Here is a 16837-nt window from a genome sequence, read left to right as displayed (position 1 = left end):
GCTGCTTGGCATGCTGTGATAACATGGTTCATCTCCCAGCTGCTGCAGAAGGCCCCGTTGGTGCCGGTGCCTGGGATGTAGAGCACAAGATTTTGTAGGGTGATACCTGCTGATCCCACCACACAGGGTCCTGTTGCAGGGCTGAATCCTTTCTCCATAGTTTTGAACCCTTTCCCAGCTGGGTAAATCCAGGCAAACCATTTTCCCCTCAGCAGCTGGGTTTGCTGAGGATTTGGGGGTGCATGAGAACCCTGGGAGAGGGGAGACATGGGGTGGGAAGGGAGATGGAGAGCAGGGGTAGTTGGGGATGAGGAGGAAGGGGTCTCCCTGTTCATACTGCCTTGGAATGTGGACTTTTGTCTTCCTCTGCCTTGGCAGTTGTGGGGAAAAGCCATTTACTCTGGCTTTCACATAGGGATCAGCACTTGGGAGGTCCCTGCATCTGGATGAGTCTGACTTGCGCTCTGGGCGCTGGGTTTTCTGAAATCCCGAGCAGCCCTAGGAGACCCAAAGGTCTGTGGGCAGTGGCATCCGAGCATCCCGAATCTCACCTAGACAGCACGAGGGGCTGGGCGTTGCGTTCCCACCGTGGGGACTCAGCACCTGAGGACATGTTCAACCCTGGCTCGGGATGCAGCAGGAAATACCAGCACCTTCTTCCCGTGCGGGAAGCGCGCTCCTGGGCTCCCGGAGAAGGCTCTCTGCTGGGTGCTGGAGGCAATCGAGGGACCAGAGGGATACAATGGGAGTAGGTACCATGCAGCGGAGCGCTGCCCAGCTGCTGGCTTTCCTTCATCCCTGGCAGGGTTGGTGCCGTGGCGTTGAAGACAAGAAACCCCCAGGTCACCAGCTCTGCTGCCTGGAACCCCGTGAGAGTTTTGCTGCCGATGCCAAGAGTCACGGTGCAAGGGTTGTCCGCGGCACTGGCTTGTCCCCGGGAGCAGTGGGAGAACCAGGAGCTGCGTGACCCTTGGCAGGGTCCGCTTCCCCCTGGCATCGCCCTGGCATGGCCCCCGTGGTTTCTCCTTGCTGGGGAGCCGTTTGCAAGTGCATGACCTGGGTTGTAAGTGCTGAGATCAGTAAGCGAAGTGCCTGGCCGCGCTCGCTGCCTCCATGTGACTGCAGTTTCCGTTAGCTCTTTCCGCAAAGGCTATATTAGTGCTAAGCGAGAAAACGGGTGGGAGAGAAACCCAGCGGGTTGCACCTACTCTTGGCCCCAGGAGCCCTCCGAGTGCAGCTGGAGGGACCGCCGGATGCAGGATGAGTTGCGGAGAACTCCGCGCGCCGTCCTACGCGGTGAGTAACTGCCCCCCGATACCTCTGCTTGGGGGAAAAAACCCTGCCGGGGGTTTTTGGGGAGCCCTTTTCGCCTCCTTGAAGACTCATGGCAGCCATTCATCGCTAGTGCTCATGCCCGCAAGAACCGCAGCTGCGTGGGCCCGTGCCGGGGCTGGCTGGTGCCGTGGGGAGCACCCTGGGTGCTCCCAAATCTCTTGCATGTGGGCTCCCGTGTGCGGCTGCGGGCAGGGGTTTCCTGCCCGTGCTGCTGCCCACTCTCCGGGCCGGGCCAGCACCGTCCCCGCAGCCCCGGGGAGGAGTGAGGGAGGATGGACGCACCTCTGATGTTGGGGGAGGCCAACGCTGGGAGGCAAAGAAAGGCTGAGCTGGGTGAAGGCAAGCGTGAGTTTCTGCAGAGGGGTTCAGGGTCTGAAGGTGAGCAGGAGCCAAAGCCCCTGTTTTTTGGGCATAGCGAGGACACAGCAGGGTCCCTCTCCTGCCACCGTGCCTGGGTGCAAGGCGCTGGTGGAGACTGAGGGCTTGGGAGGGCACAAGCTGCCGTTTGTCAGCTCCAGCGCAGAGAAGGGGGACTTCCTCTCCATCCCCACCAGATTAACAAATGCTGCTTTGATAAGACACCGCCTTAATGCTTCTGGCTGTCCCAAGGAAGGAGACAACCCAGGACATGTCCCCTGCTCCCTCTGCTGTGAGGCTCCAGCTACTCGGGCTGCCAAAAATAACCCCCCATTTCTTCTTCAAGCACTGGCAGTTATGAAAACGCTGCATGCTGAGCCCTCACCAAGACCTCGCTGCTCATTTGCCTGAGGTTCAGCTTTTCCCCAGATGCAAATGCCGTCAGCTCTGGTTCCACCAAGGTAGTAATGGGGCATCTCGCGCTGGAAAGCCTCTGCTTCCCCAGGAGGACCTCTGGCAGGGACGGGTGCTGGAAGGGACTTGGTGGCGGCTGGGTCGGTGTCCCCCAGGGGAGCGTTCGGCACTGGAGAGAGGGGGACGTGAGCCCTGGCCGGGGGGGAAGCCTCTGCTCAAGGGTTGCAGTTCAGTGGCGTTTGCGAGCAGCTGTGCAGCGATGACGGTGCCTTTCCCACGTGCGCTGCCCTGTGCAGGGACCAGGCTGCCACCTCCCCGTACCTTCTCTTCTCCTGCTCTCCAGGCTTTCCTTGGTGGAACCCCATGAGGGCTCCTGCTGGGAGGGTGGGCTTTGTGCTGGGGCTCTTTGCTGTTTCTCCACGGGCAGCTCATGGTGGCCCAGGTGTTGTGGGGCATGGTGGCCACCACTGGGTCATGCTGGGAGCCTGTCACCTCTGGATGCTCCTGGGAGCAACGACAGGAGCTGTGCGCTTGCCTGCAGGCAGCAGCCATGGGCAGGAGGCCAGCCGCGCACAAGGATCAGTGCTGTCATGATGGGCTTGCTGGCAAGATTTGGGCCTTTCAGCATGAGCAGTCTGCAGCTTTTCACCCCTGTCTACATCTCTGCAGGAGTGCCACTGCTGAGATGGAGGCCCAGCTCCCTGGTTTCTCCCTGCTTCTGGTCCTCCTGGCAGCGGGATGGGGAAGCAAGGTGGTCACAGCCTGGGCAACGTCTCCTGGCGGCTGTGAGCTCGTAAGTCCTCTATTGCAAACCCTCACCCTTCTGATTGCTTGGTCTTGCCCTGCAAAGCCCAGGCACCTCAGCATCTCCAGACCTTCCCCCTCCCAGCTACAGGCTTAGGTAAGGAGTGGACAGGGGTATTGAGGCTCTAACCATGGAGCCACCTCCTCCATCCTCACCCTGCTCCCTAAATTTCTCCCTTCTCATCTCCCGCACCTCCTGTCTCTTAGAGCAGCATTATGTAGCCACTTCTTGCTTTAGGTGCAGAGCACCGTGGACTGCACTGGGAGATGGCTGAGCTCTGTCCCCGGAAATCTTCGAGGTGAGACCGAGGAGCTGTTGCTTGATGACAACACTATCCAGGCTCTGGGTAATGCCTCTCTGCACTCCTACCACCAGCTGCGGCATCTCAGCTTGACCAAGAATCGGCTGGAGCTCATCGAGCCTGGTGCCTTCCTCAGCAGCCAAGGCCTTCATGTGCTCTCCTTGGCAGACAACCTCCTCTTCACCAACTACTCACTGACAGCAGCTGCCTTTTCTGCTCTGCCGGCCTTGAGGACACTGGATCTAGCTGGAAACCGCCTCACTGAGGACATGGTATCGGTTTTGGTCTGGAACCTGTCTTCCTTGGAGTCTTTGTCTGTGGCCAGGAACATCATCATGAGGCTGGACTCGTCCGTCTTCCCGAACCTGACACAACTGTTGGAGCTGAACTTGGAGAAGAACTATATCTTTGAGATTGACCAAGCTTTTGAAGGGCTGAAGAGGCTACAGAGGCTCAACATAGCTTACAACTACCTCCCGTGCATAGTGGAGTTTGGCCTGACCCAGCTCAGGGTGCTCAACGTCAGCAACAACATCATCGAGTGGTTTCTGGCCCTGGAAAGTGATGACCTCTTTGAGCTGGAGGTGCTAGACCTGTCCCACAACCGCCTCCTCTTCTTCCCTGTGTTGCCCCGGCAAAGCAAGCTGCACTCCTTGCTGCTGAAGGACAACGAGATGAGCTTCTACCAGCGCCTCCCCAATGGCACATCCTTGGCAAATGTCACGGTGCAGTTCCTGCTTATTGATGGCAACTCCACCAACATCACGACAGTCAGCCTCTGGGATGAGATCTGCCACAGCAACCTCTCCTCCCTGCGCTTCCTGGACATGAGCCAGAACCAGGTCTGGTACCTGCCAGAGGGCTTCCTGGCCCAGATGCCCTCCCTGACCCACCTGAAGCTCAACCAGAACTGCCTGGAGATGTTTCACTTGTCAGAGGGGGACCCCTTAGCCATGCTGACGGAGCTGGACCTCAGCCAGAACCAGCTGGCAGAGCTAGGGGCAGAGGCGGATGCTGGAGATGTCCTGCCCAACCTGCAGCTCTTCAACCTCAGCACCAACAGGCTGCGGGTGCTTCCTCCTGGGGTTTTCACCTACACCAGGAAGATCGCTACTGTGGACCTCAGCCGTAACCGGGTCAGCCTCTGTCCCCAGCCAGCTGTCGCAGGTGAGGCGGAGAGTCCCCCCTGTGTGGACATCAGGGGTATTGAGACCCTGACTCATCTCTCCTTGGCCGGCTGTGGTCTGCAGGGACTGGGCGGCCACCCCTTCCAAGGGACGTCACTGATGCATTTGGACCTTTCTGACAACCATCAGGCTCTGTCTGGGCAGCTGGAGTGGCTGCAGGACATTGCTCTGACGCTGCAGGTGTTGTCTCTGAGGAACACCAGCCTCTCCTCCACCACCGTGGACTTCTCTGCCTTTAACAGCCTCGTGCACTTGGACCTGTCGGGGAACTCCTTGACCGCCCTCCCCACCTCGCTGAGCATCCTGGAACTGCGCAGCCTGGACCTGCGGGACAACTGCCTCCCAGCTCTCCCGCTGGATGTGGCGCGGACACCACTGGGGAGGAGCCTACGGGAGGTCTCCCTCAGCCGAAACCCCTACAACTGCTGCACGCTGGGCTGGTGGGACGCCCTGCAGCGGGTCGAGGGGTTGCACATCCCCGACAGGCAGGAGGTGACCTGCAGATACGACTCCCGCACGCTGAGCCCCAGGGCGCTGCCCGATCCCGTGGTGCGGAGCTGCCGCTGGCAGACAGCCAACCTGGCGCTCCTCTACCTGGTGCTGGCTCTGCCCACCTGTCTGACGCTGCTGGTGGCCTTTGCTGTCACCTTCCTCATGCTCAAGCAAAAGCTGCTGAAAATGGTGAAAAGCCGATGCGGGGTGTCCAGCCCTTACTGATGGCTGAGGAGGAGGAAGGGCTCGGTGAATGTGAGCGGGTTGTCAGGATTACAGGTGATAATCCCTCCAAGGTGGGCAAGATGGAGACTTGCTGGATTGGAGGACCAGGGCGTGCTGGAAGAGCTGCTGTTCCTGTTATGGGTGCCCTAAGGGTACCCAAAGGGTGCCGGGCTGTGGCCGGTACTGGAGCCTGGGGCTGTGCTGAGCATCCTCAAGGGACACATCTTCAGCAGAAACCTTCAGCTGATGTTGGTGAGAGCCAAGCAGACGTGACACTGAACACCTCTTGGCCAAAGGGGCACGGACAGTTGCCCCCCAGTGCTGCTTTTTGCCCCCATTCAGGTAGTTCCTTTTATTTATTCGACCCTGTAGCCAACTCTCTGCTGCAAAACTTCCTCCAGCTCTGCAGCCAGCCTCCACAAATTGTCCTGGGCTGGAGCAAGCATTGCCTGGATGCTGCAGAGAAGGGCTGCAACTTCCTGCGCTGCTCTTGCTGGCACCGGCAGGCTCGCGGGCAGCTCTGGGCATGCACCTACGTGCGTGTGCTAATAAGGCAGGCAGCGTCAGCAGGGCTGAAAAACACATTTTGGGGTGTCGTTGCTTGGTTAAGTCATGATCCTGGCTAGAAGAGCCCATTAAAAACAGCCCAAGTTGCAATGATGTCAAATATTGACTAAAAGACAGGAGAATAAATTATCTCAGCGGTGATATCAATTTATTTTCCTCCAGCAACTGCCGGATTAAACAGATGCACTGGAGATAAAATAAGAGAAAGCCTCCCTCCTTGTTGCGCAAGCCCTGCTCTTGTGGGCTGTTGGCTCTGGCAGCGTGGGGGGGTTTCCTCCACCCAGCCCCGGTCGCAGCACGTACTGGCTCTCCCGTACCAGCAGCGTGCTACCTGGGGAAGTGCCGCTTCGTTCCTTGGGGGGTTACTGTGGGTGGAAATGAGAAGTGGTGGTGGTGGCCCTGCTGAGAGCTAGAGCAGCTTTATTCCTGCGGTGCCATCAGGATGCCTCCAGTGAAACGCGTGTCTGAGTTTAATGGGAACACAGGGTGCGGGGAAGCAAATGGTGGCGCAGGCTGGGAGGTGGACTGGTGCGTCCCCGCCTGGGTTTGGAGATGCTGCTGGGCAGCCATCGGGTGAGGATGGGCTGTGGCAGAGTGGAGGGGCCAAAACGGAGCTGCAGTGAGTGCAAGGGGGGTCACTGGCGAGCCTCGCATGGCTGATTGCTGTGGCTGGAAAACACGGTGTAGGTTGGACCACGCTGGACCATCCGGCAGCACCGCTGGGGTCGAGCGCTGGCAAGGATCTGGAAACCCAGCTGTCAAATCTGCCTCAGAAAACGGCTGCTTTCTGGCCCTATTTTAGACCGAAATAGCCAAAACCAAATCAGGCCGCAGCTGGGGAATCCCTCAACCTATTTCAGCCACTCTTTTGCCCGTAAGCCGCAAGCCTGAAGGACAAAAATTACCTATAAATACGTCCCTGCAATGTCCTTCGGTGGGTCAGCACCGAGTACCGCAGCTGCGTTTCAGTGTCTTCCCACTGGCAGGGTGGGCAGGGTGCCCCTCTGTGCACCCCACTTTCCTGGGGCCATTTCTCCCCACAGTGGGTGCCGGGCGCGGCCTTGGAGGGTGGATGTGTGCACTTCCTCCACCGCTGTGGCCGCTCTTTTTGGCAGGGGGATGCGGGGTGCAGCCGTGGGCGTGCATGTAGGTAGGAACCCATGCGCCTGGCACTGCCCGGGTGTGGATAAATTGTCGGCGTTGTTGCTCGTGTCGAGCTGATGAGGGGCATACTCAACGCTCCTCCATCACAGGAGGTGTTGGCAGCTTTGCCCAGGCACAGGGGCATGGTGCTGGGAAAGCCGAGACACACCCAGAAGTGGGACCTGTAAGGGATGTCAGGGAAACAAGATGAGCTTCTGCTTTTAGAGTGGTGACACCCTTACAAAGCTGCTGTTCATCAGCTTTGCACGGTCACAGAGATCAGGGGAGATCCTCAGTGGCTGGAGGAAGCCAAATGTCATACCCATCGTCAGTGATGGCCAAAAGGACATCCTGGGGAGCAACAGGGCAATCACCCTCATGTGGGAAAACCACGGAGTGTGCTGTCTTGGAGCACGTTTCTAGAAGAGAGTGGCTGGGAGCAGTCAGCATGGATTGACCGAGGGTGAGTCATGCCTGACCAACCTGCTTGCCTCTCACGAGGAAACGGCTGGACTTGTAGGCAAGAGGAGAGCAGCAGGTATGATTTACTTCAGTGTCAGCAAAGCTTTCAGTACTGCATTCCACAACGTTCTTGCATCCAAGTGAGGACGTAATGGTCTGGATGGGTGGGCAACCAGCTAGGTAGAAACCAGTTGGCTGACCAAGCACAGAAGGTTGCAGTTAGTAGGATATGCTCTACCAGGAGGCTGGTGAGAAGACACATATGGCAGGGGTCTGTCTGGGATCTGTCTTGTTTGATGTCTTTGTCCATGACCTGGAGGAGGCCATGGAGCACCTTTGTGTCAAGCTCACAGATGAGCCCAAATTGGGAGGACCAGTTGCTACTGGGTAGGGCTGCCACCCTGAAGGACCCAGCTGGAGGAATGGGCCAGCAGGAACCTCATGATCCAGGGAGATGATTACTTCTCCTCAACTCGGCGCTCATTAGACCTGATGGCCAAGGAGGGGGAGCAGGCTCCACCCCCCGAGCCCCATGGGGATGAAGCCAAGTGCAGGCTGGCCTGACTGTGGGGCAGGCTGGGTATGGATGAGAGGTCCCCACGGGTCCCCTCCCACCCAAACGGGAGATCTTTATATGCTGTTACATTGCAATTTGTGGCTGGAAACAGACTTCAGTGTGAGAAGTACAATATTCATTTGCAGACATTAATTTCTCAGTGACCATCAAAACACAACCTGGAGGACCTTTGCTGTAGCTTTACTCGCCACATCAGGTTCCCCAACATTATTCAGAGTGAGCTGGGAACTGTAGTCGGAGGAGGCAGCAGGGGTAAAGGTTTTGTTTTACTCTAAGACCACCCCATGCCTTTGTGAGTTTCTACCCCATTACTTTTTGGGGGATAGTTTAAGCACGTTTTCCCAGAACTGAGCACTTACTGAAAAAGCATCATCTAGGAAGGAAAACACCTCACTTCATCAGCTTGAAATAACTGTATTTTCAAAAACTTACTTTCTAGATATTCAGTTTCTTAAATTATAAGGATTTATATTTGTGTAAGCTGAAGCTGGGGATAATAAATACCATACACACAGAAAAAAAGCTTTAGCACTGCTTTCAAGACATAAAGCTTTAACGCTTCATTTTCGGACAAAGCTGAACAGAAATCACAGCGAGGCATGCTGGTGAGGCTTTCAGCCAAAGCTGACGGAAATGCAAATGAATGAAGGAGTACATAACTTAAAATTATTTAGGCACTTATACAAGGGAAAAGACTAAAAACATTAAGTTAAGCTGCCCGATTTCCATTTCATCACGTCTGGCTTCTTCAACAAAGTTCACTTAAACTTGGAATTGCTGTAGCGCCTCAGGCTTTGGGTTCTCCGTAGCCAAGGTAGCGCGCATCAATGTCATGAACCGAAAATGATGCAGCAGAATACCTACGCTGACACCGTTCTCTCTGCTAGGACGTGAGATTTGTCTCTCAACTGCCCATCCAAGACATCTTTGTCCGGAATCAGATTTCTTCACCTGACTCCACGTCCCAGCCACAAGACTCCAGCTGCTCGTCCTGTGGAAACTCAACCTCGATGTCATAGATGAAATCTGGGTCGTCCTTCTTCTTCCTGTTCTTTTCAAAGAGCTCATCCATTATGCTCTTCCTTTTGGCTAGTTCCTTGTCATCTAGTTTGTTCATATCCTCTTCCGGGTCAATGGTCTCTTCCTGCTGAAACTTTTCCAAGCTCTCAGCCAGGCTCTCTCCTCCCAGATGACCTTTCAGCAAACTGTACAGCTTCTTCAGCTGCCGCAGCGAGACCCCTTCTAGGTAAGCCTTGTGCCGGGGGTTATTCTTCAGCTGCTCAGCAGCCAAGCTGCAGTCTAAAGAGAAGGTCACCATGAAGAATTACAGCTGCAAGTAAATCACTTCCCATAGAACAGATCCTCTTCTCCTAAACCCTCACAAGCGAGACCTCCAGACTTAGCAGAGCCGCTGCTCAGTAGAAGAGTAGCCCTGGGCTCCTCAGGGGAGATACTGTTACCCCAAAACAACCCTTTGCACTCCCTGCATGCTGATGAGATGCTACCCAGCGGTTACCAAAAACGCTGTTACCAACTATCTGTTCCTCTCACTGTGTGCGGAGGAGACTTGGGGAATGCTACAAGTAACGCACCACACCTGAGAACTTGGAGAAATTTCTGACAGGCATGATGCGCTGGCGAGTCTTATCCGTGCTGTCGTCTTTGTAGATCAGGATAATGGAGGGAGGCTGAAAGCAGATGCCACACTTCTTTGCAAGGTAAGTCATCACGGCTGTCCTCAGCCTCAGTGAGTCAAAGCTCACTGAAAAAAAAAACAGGAAAAGAAAAAAGGGAAAGAAAGCGTGAGTGTCTCTTGGTGCTGTCCTTTTTATCAGGGTTAGGGTGACCTAAGTTCAGCAAAAACACGCAGCCAGGGCGTAAGTCTCTCCAATTTCAGTGGAACTTGAACATGTCCCTGCATGCTCCGTGAGCTGGGTGCCAGGGGGCAGAGCGACTCCCAGCTGCTAGTTTACGCTTTTGTCACTACCTGGGCTTTGAGTCGGGATTATGTATCACACACAAGTTAATTTTTTTGTCTACCTGCTAAGTAAAGTACGACACAGTCAAATGATACCTAAAAGACGGAAGTTTTAATATTTATTCCTTTTTCGAAGTAAAAAATGTTACAAAATAGTAAATCAATGTATTACAGTTTCTTCACAAACACCGCTTGCTGCATGTTACATCCATTGCTCTGAAAAGCCAGAATTGTTTACCTACCAACCCTTTTTCTGCTCTAACCACCAGGCCCCTCGCCCCTTCCCCTTTGCCGTGGAAAAGCCGCTTTTCTGTTGCTTGTTTCCGCCAGACGAGCAAACCCTCGGGGTCGTGCGCCGCCCAGGCCTAAACTCTGAGAGAGAAGGGAAGCGGGGCAGGATCGGGCTCATCTTTCCCGCGGCGGCGGCCCGGGCCTGGCCCGCTCCCCCGGACGCCTGCCCTGCGCTGTTGCCATGGTTACAGCCCCGCCGCCGGGCCCTTGCACCAAGGGCCCCTCTGCGCTGTCCACGTCAGAGCCTGAAGGACGCGGAGGCGGCTGGCCGGTCCCTGCTGCTGTAAAGCCGCGCACCGGGTCGGGACAGCGGCGAAGTTGAAGCGCCGGCGCAGCATTTAGCGGTGGATTTCGCCGGCGCCGCGGAGCGAGGGTCAGTAAGCCCAACGGGATCAGGCGGGTCCCGTGGGCGCCCGGACCGGGAGTGAGGCCGTGCGGAGCGGGCCCGCCATGGCGGGCCGCGGGCTGCTCCGCGCTGGGCTGTCCGCGCTCCTCTGCGTCCTCCGTAAGTGCGGGCCTGGCCGCGGGGGAACCGCTCGCTGTTGGCCTGGCGGGGGGAAGCCGGGCCCCCCGGCGGCCCCGGGCCCGCGCAGAAGCGGTGGGGTTGCACTGCGGGCTCGGGCGGGCCGCGGTGCTGGGCGATTAGGGCTGGCCGGGCGGTCTGTCAGTAAATACCGGTGCGGGGCAAGTGCCTTCGGGCAGCCCGTGCCCACCGCGGCCGCTTAACGCACGCATGAGTGAGCACCGGGGAGCCGGTTGTGCTGACAGCAAAGGCTTCCGGCCAACTTTTCCGGGTTTTCGTCTTGAAAATATTTACCCCTCTGTGGAGCTGCGTGCACCTGCTTGTTTGTAGGGCTGGGTTCTGGATTTGGGGAGCACGGCTCGGTCAGTGATCCAAGAAACCTCCGCTGCTGTGAAATACTGTTTCTCTTCTGCTGTGAAAGGCTTTGCAGATAATGTGTTCGTAGACGATATGACTTTGCTTGTTGAAGCTGTCTGCCCCTGTGATAACTACATGTGCTGTGCTGTAAATGCCGTCACTCGTTCGTTCTGTCTTATCTTAGATGTGCAGGCTGCTTGTCAGGATGCCACTGTCACGCAGGAGCTTCTGAAAGAGGGGTTTCACAGGTGAGTTCTCACCCTGGCACTGTATCAGAATAACACACCGGCTCATTTTACGTGCGAAGAAGCTTCTCTTCTAATTCGTGCACAGCTGTATCTGCTCACTGAGCTGTGATCTGTGGGCATGGCTAGGCACTAGGAATGTATTAGTGCGACCAAATAATTAACAGTTACAAGCGATAGTGGAGGAAGGACAGGAGGCCCCTTTCTAAGATCTGTGTGGAGGCTGCTGGTAGTTCTGAGAAGTTAACAAAGAAGTGAAACTTCATTTTGGTCATGGGTGTGGAGTTAGGGTGAACTACATTCCTCATTGGAGAAAGACAGCACAGCTCAACAGGGAACTGTTTTCTGAATTTGCAGCACGTAGTACGAGAGCTGCATCTCATCTCTGCGCGTTCGAGAGTATAAATGCTTCGCTTCTGTTGCTTGTTTGAAGAGACCTGCTGGTGAAGGTGGAGCTCAGTCTAATGGGGGACGATGCAGGAGGATGCACAGTGGCAGCTAGAACTCATCTTCCACCAGGAATCTACGTGGATCCCTACGAGCTGGCGTCACTGCAGCAGCACAATTTAACAAAGGTAACAACCACAGAATGAAGACATCTGTCAGTTACTCAGATAAGGACTAGTACTCTCAGGAAGTTGTCATCTCTGGTCCCTATCTGGGTTGTTGAACCAAGGTGATTAATTCCTTTTCCTGGAAGGAGACACAGCTCAGTATAATCTTTGTGACATCTCACTGTATCTCTCAGCTTGATCAGCATCGCTGGGTGCGGGGCATTTTTTGTTGGCGCTGCTGATATTTCTACACAGAGGCGTGCGTACTGGGGAGCCGCTGCTACTCTGCTCAGCCCCAGATGAGCAGCTGTGATAAAAGGTTAACCCCGACAAAAGAGGTGGTGGTGAGCTCGAAGTAGTGTGCTGCGCGTTCGGACTGGGTAGCTTCACGGCTTCATTTTCATCACAGCTTTCTGTGTTGCTTTCCGGTGTTTGCTTCGCATTTTGGGTAGAGATGTGCTAAGCCTGTGGCTTTAAGGTAATCTCCTTAGGCACTTAATTCAGTTAAAACATACAAATGCAAAGACTCTGGGCAATTTCTGTTGGGATGCTTGCAAGTGCTGGTATGGCCTTGCTTATATGCGTCATTAAGTTTTGCCTCTTAGGTCTGGCTGTAGGCATGGCTGCGCTGTAAACTTTTCACACGTAAGAAGGACTCATTGAAGAGGGACTTGAAAAATTATTTTGGAACAGCTTAAGGACAGAATTTCCAACTTGATCTTCCTGACCATGAAATCGAGCCCAGTGTTAGAAAATAGAACAAGGAAAATAGTTTTCCCTTCTGGTGCTGCAGTAGGTTACCACAGCACACAGTGGCCTCTTAAATCATGCACAAAATGTTCATACTTTTTTTTTTGTTCCTGCATCCCTCCCTTCTGTCAATTCTGATCGCAACCACATCTGTATCTTTCTCCACTTGCAGGCAATGTTAATTCCTGATGTCACTGATGTGGAGGCTCCTGAGTACTTAGCCACAGATACTCTTGTTCTCCTGTACATGGAACCCGACCCTCGGTGTTCTCACTGTTTTAGAGCTGCCTTGCCTGTGCACGGGCGGTACCACCGGCCGTCAGAAGAGAGTGAGGAAGCGTTGGTTGTTCTGAAGAGCCCAGAAGTACTGGCTTGCTGCTGTGACAGTGAGATTCTTGTTACATGTTTTTTTTGGGGAGAGAGGAATAACCATGGGCAATCCGAAGCTTGGAATTGGTTCTGTATTTGTCTTCTGGAGATGGAGCTCTCAGCAGTCGTGTGAATGTGAGGGGAAGGTAGTGGCCCTGATAAAGACCACGTTGTCTTTCTCTTTGAATGCTACTGCTGCTGCCTCACCAAGGCAGATTAACTGTCAACAGACTTCTTGGTATTGTGCTGCTGCTGTTGTAGCCTCATACTGAAAGCGTTGGCAGTCTGCAGGCCCTGCCTTGTTAAAGGCCAGCTGCTCAGACCGCATTTTCAGTGTTTCTCTTGGCAGCTGAAGCCATGCATGGCATGTTTAACATTCACTATTTAGAGTAATCAAAGTATTCTGGTGGCTTCTAACACTTTCTTCTTGTATTCCCTCTGTGTAAGGGAGGAACGTAGAAAACTGTGCCTGAAGGTTAGAATGGTTGGAGTCTCAGACTCCTGAGAAACAAGAACCTGATATCCACTGACAATGAACATTTTAAGTTACATGAAAAATTAAATCCTCCAGTTTTGCTACAAATTTTATTTCCTTTCACAAAATCATTCTTGCTAGCTGCCAAGTCAAACGTGCTAGTGATTCTCAGCTCCTTTATCTTCACTTGCGCATTATTAGAGCAATGATTTTCTGGGGTAAACTTAGGGGCAGGGAAGACTGCCTGGTCAATTAAAGAAGGGGTGTAAAATCTTTCTGGTTTTCTGCTACATGTACTACTTATGAGCAGGAAAATTATTTATTATTCATATGAAAGCATTTAAAGTACCGGAGGGGAGTTCTTGTATGTGCCAACGGGAGGTGAACAAGGAGAAATGGAAGAATGACTTTTGTCATGCTTTAGGGGAAGAGAAATTATAACTGTATGGCTAAAGTTGAGGGGTGCACAGGGCAGTGATTAATTCTTTGCCCTGTTAAGGACAGAAGGGCCGAGATACCACACGGGTGAGAGTCTTTCTTCGGTACCTGCTGTATCAGGAAGGGAAGACTTGCGAAGTTCATTAAAAGGACTGCGCAGCACCACTTTCACTGTGCAGGTTATCTGGCACGTTTCTGTCAGTGCTGTTTCACCTGTTGGTTTTTAGGGAAGATTCTCTCAAGCTGTTGAGGAGGAAAGATACTTCATTTGGAAAAGTCTTGCAGGCCACATTGCTTCATTCTGTCTGGATCCTACTGATGCATTAACATCTTCTGTAGATCGCCTGTCAACAGAGTGTTGGAAGCCTGCTGAAGTGGAAGCTCCTTGTTCAGGCAAAACCATCAGACCCTGTCAGTGGTACAGCATAACGCACAAACCTGTGAGTTCTTATTTCTGGTGGGAATTCTTGGTTCTTTTTTTTAATAATTGATGCCTTTTTTTCTGGAATTGGCAACTTCCATAGCACAGCAACTAATCAGTAAAAGACTAGCTGTGTGATTTCCCGTTAGGGATGCTGCCATCTTTCTTTCTGACCAGCTTTTAATGGGTGTTATCCCACCCTTCTGACATGCTTGTAGTCACTCTGTGCTCTTCTAGTCCTTTATGGGGCTGCTCTCCTCACCTTTTCTTTCCTTAAAAGTTTACTTGTAATTCTAGGGTATAATTTGCACTGGTCAGATTAAGGAAAGCCTTTACAACATAGGTACTTCAGAGAAGTAGTGAAGTGGAAAACTCCTTCATGGTCTAACTAAAGGAGGAGTAAAACCCCAAAGATTGAAGGGTTAACATTTAAAAAAGGCAACTTCTGTTTGTTGGGTTGCTATCTGATTGGCTAAGTATCTAGGAAAAGGTGAAACTTCTTTATTCTGTGTTCAAAACAAGGAAAGTCAGATCTTTGTTGTGGTCAATGGCTGTCTTTGATACTTGAAACGGTTGCAGTAGCATAGAGATTCAGAAATAAGACTGATCTGTCTCATAATAAATCTGTTGGTTTTGTAACATGCCTGCCTTCCTATATTTAAGATACCTGCAGACGTCTGGGATATCTGCAGCTCTTGTCCAAAAACATTTTGGAGTTTCCTGCATCACAGAGAAACCAAATAGTTGTTTGCCTTGGAGAACACTGACTTCTCAGTGATCTGTGAAATGCTCATTCTGAGAGCTTCTCTCCGTGCTGTATTATGTGCATATCCTCAGTGGCAAGCCTACTGTAAGAACAAAGGTACAGAGGATAGAAATGGCTACCATCTAAAATAGTAGCAGATAAATTTATTGAGCTTTGGACCACAAGAGCGGCTGACGCTCTGTTTGCTGTAAATTGAAAGGTGATGTCTCAGCTCAGTTTTGATTTTGAATCCCAGAAGAAGCCTTAGCAAAGGGCTAGTCAAATAGCGATCTGGCTGTTGATACTCTGAGTTCTGATCAAGGAGAAATAGCTTGTTAAATGCTTATAATTCATTTATTTTTCTTTGTAGGTGTATGAGGAATTGATTCTGCAGGTTCCAGTGGGGCTCAGGCAACATAGTTCCTTAGTATGTGTCATAACTCTTCTTGCCACGGTGCTCTGTTCCAGTCTGATTCTTGCAGCCGTATGCAAATACGGACACTTGTCCCCGCTGACCTGCTCAGAATAAAGAAGTACGGAATGACTGACCTCCATCCAGCAAAACTGACTGACTGTTGTGTCAGCTTCCTAAACGAATCCTACTCCACTGCGATTTATGTCTTGGTAATGCACGAGAGTCCCATAATGAGTTTTCGTTCCCTTGGCCTAATTCTTAGAAGACCTTTCACACACCAGAAGACTGTTGTGGTGTGCTGTCAATAGACAAAGCGGATGGAGGGTAGGAATAGCGCTGCAAAAAGCTGGAAGGACTGCCACCGTCTCGGTTTCTGATTCCCTCCCCCTGGCCTGGAGCCTGCTTCGAATACAGTGCTGCCCCTTGCAGGGGTGTTTGTATTTCTTTAATTTAATCCAGTAGACTCAGGGATTGGTTATTAAGGGTATTTAAAAGTATTGTCTGTCATTAAAGTTTCTGAACTTTAAGCTTGTTTACGCTGTCCAGATGGGTTACATGTGAATTTGTGGAGAGACATTCTGTGTTTACCTGGGACAGGAGAAGGCTTAAATAATCTCTGCCATTCTAATAACTGGGAGGAATTAGCTGCTTTTGGTCAAATTAAAGCTGAAAGAGTTTAGAAAATTTGAAAGAAATTTCACCCTATTTCAGAAGTGGAAAGAATAACCCTTGGAAGGAGAGCTGGTGAAAAAATACTAACTAGAAGTAAATATTTAGAAGACTTGCTTTCAGCCATCAGAACAGCTGATAAATACAAGGAAATGGAGGGGAAATTACTTAATGGAAAACCTGAGTTGCTCTGGATTGACAGCTCTCCGTTGCTGTTGCTGATTGTCAGTAGGTGGCATTGTGAGCTTACGGTACCTGCTGGAGACTTAGTGGAGAAAACACATTTTATTCTCTGTAAGGTGAGACTACGTTAGTAACAGCAGGTGATTTGGGGGAGTGCGTGTGTGAGGAGGATGAATGAAAATTTTGGTTTTCAAATTCTGTCCTCCTTTTGAGTGCTCTGTGTGCAGCCGAGACCTCTGATCAGCAGAATTGGCCTTTCATCGCTGTCCAGCTGTAGCCTCAGGATCCCTGGGGCATCTTTCTGCTTCTGCCGGAATTCAATGGAGAGCTCGTCTTGTGACTTCGCCCACGACAGGTTGGCAAGTGCTCTGACACTGGGCTCTTGTTCTCCCTCGACTGTGCTGAATGATGATGGCTGCGCCAGTACTTCATCCGCTACCTCAGAGGAGTCATGCACTGCATCTGTTTGGGGGAAGGGAGAAATTAAAAGAGAACAATTGCAGAGAGATTCGGCGGCCTGTTTAACCGCATCAGCGCAGCAGGGCTGTGGAGCAGTATT

General features: G+C 52.5%; 3 protein-coding genes across 3 annotated transcripts; 2 read left to right on the top strand and 1 right to left on the bottom strand.

Moving 5' to 3' along the window:
* Positions 1-1193: 1193 nt before the first annotated feature.
* NRROS (negative regulator of reactive oxygen species) lies at positions 1194-5824 on the top strand. The gene is made up of 3 exons (XM_010119832.2): positions 1194-1296; positions 2776-2899; positions 3149-5824. The coding sequence occupies exons 2-3, from the start codon at positions 2792-2794 to the stop codon at positions 5114-5116; spliced, it is 2076 nt and encodes a 691-aa protein (XP_010118134.2). The 5' UTR covers positions 1194-1296; positions 2776-2791; the 3' UTR covers positions 5117-5824.
* A 2439-nt stretch (positions 5825-8263) lies between these two features.
* On the bottom strand, positions 8264-10292 carry CEP19 (centrosomal protein 19). Its single transcript, XM_010119831.2, has 3 exons — positions 10086-10292; positions 9463-9627; positions 8264-9164 (listed from the first exon to the last, which is right to left on the bottom strand). Exons 2-3 carry the CDS (start codon positions 9590-9592, stop codon positions 8803-8805), a joined length of 492 nt encoding a protein of 163 aa, XP_010118133.2. The 5' UTR covers positions 9593-9627; positions 10086-10292; the 3' UTR covers positions 8264-8802.
* A 150-nt stretch (positions 10293-10442) lies between these two features.
* On the top strand, positions 10443-15958 carry PIGX (phosphatidylinositol glycan anchor biosynthesis class X). The gene is made up of 6 exons (XM_086754552.1): positions 10443-10639; positions 11199-11262; positions 11693-11834; positions 12736-12949; positions 14185-14285; positions 15382-15958. Exons 1-6 carry the CDS (start codon positions 10585-10587, stop codon positions 15538-15540), a joined length of 735 nt encoding a protein of 244 aa, XP_086610678.1. The 5' UTR covers positions 10443-10584; the 3' UTR covers positions 15541-15958.
* Positions 15959-16837: the final 879 nt, after the last annotated feature.

This window comes from Chlamydotis macqueenii, chromosome 9, assembly GCF_036417535.1.
Source record: "Chlamydotis macqueenii isolate bChlMac1 chromosome 9, bChlMac1.mat, whole genome shotgun sequence".
Taxonomy (NCBI): domain Eukaryota; kingdom Metazoa; phylum Chordata; class Aves; order Otidiformes; family Otididae; genus Chlamydotis; species Chlamydotis macqueenii.
This window is presented reverse-complemented; position numbering and strand designations above follow the sequence as displayed.

Excerpts from the sequence above, each read along its gene's own strand:
- PIGX (XM_086754552.1), top strand. The coding sequence starts at position 10,585 with ATGGCGGGCCGCGGGCTGCTCCGCGCTGGGCTGTCCGCGCTCCTCTGC. Across the intron at positions 10,640-11,198 it reads CGCGCTCCTCTGCGTCCTCC|ATGTGCAGGCTGCTTGTCAG; the intron begins GTAAGTGCGGGC and ends GTCTTATCTTAG. Across the intron at positions 12,950-14,184 it reads ACTGGCTTGCTGCTGTGACA|ATCGCCTGTCAACAGAGTGT; the intron begins GTGAGATTCTTG and ends CATCTTCTGTAG.
- CEP19 (XM_010119831.2), bottom strand. The coding sequence starts at position 9,592 with ATGACTTACCTTGCAAAGAAGTGTGGCATCTGCTTTCAGCCTCCCTCC. Across the intron at positions 9,165-9,462 it reads AAATTTCTCCAAGTTCTCAG|ACTGCAGCTTGGCTGCTGAG; the intron begins GTGTGGTGCGTT and ends CCTTCTCTTTAG.
- NRROS (XM_010119832.2), top strand. The coding sequence starts at position 2,792 with ATGGAGGCCCAGCTCCCTGGTTTCTCCCTGCTTCTGGTCCTCCTGGCA. Across the intron at positions 2,900-3,148 it reads CTCCTGGCGGCTGTGAGCTC|GTGCAGAGCACCGTGGACTG; the intron begins GTAAGTCCTCTA and ends TTCTTGCTTTAG.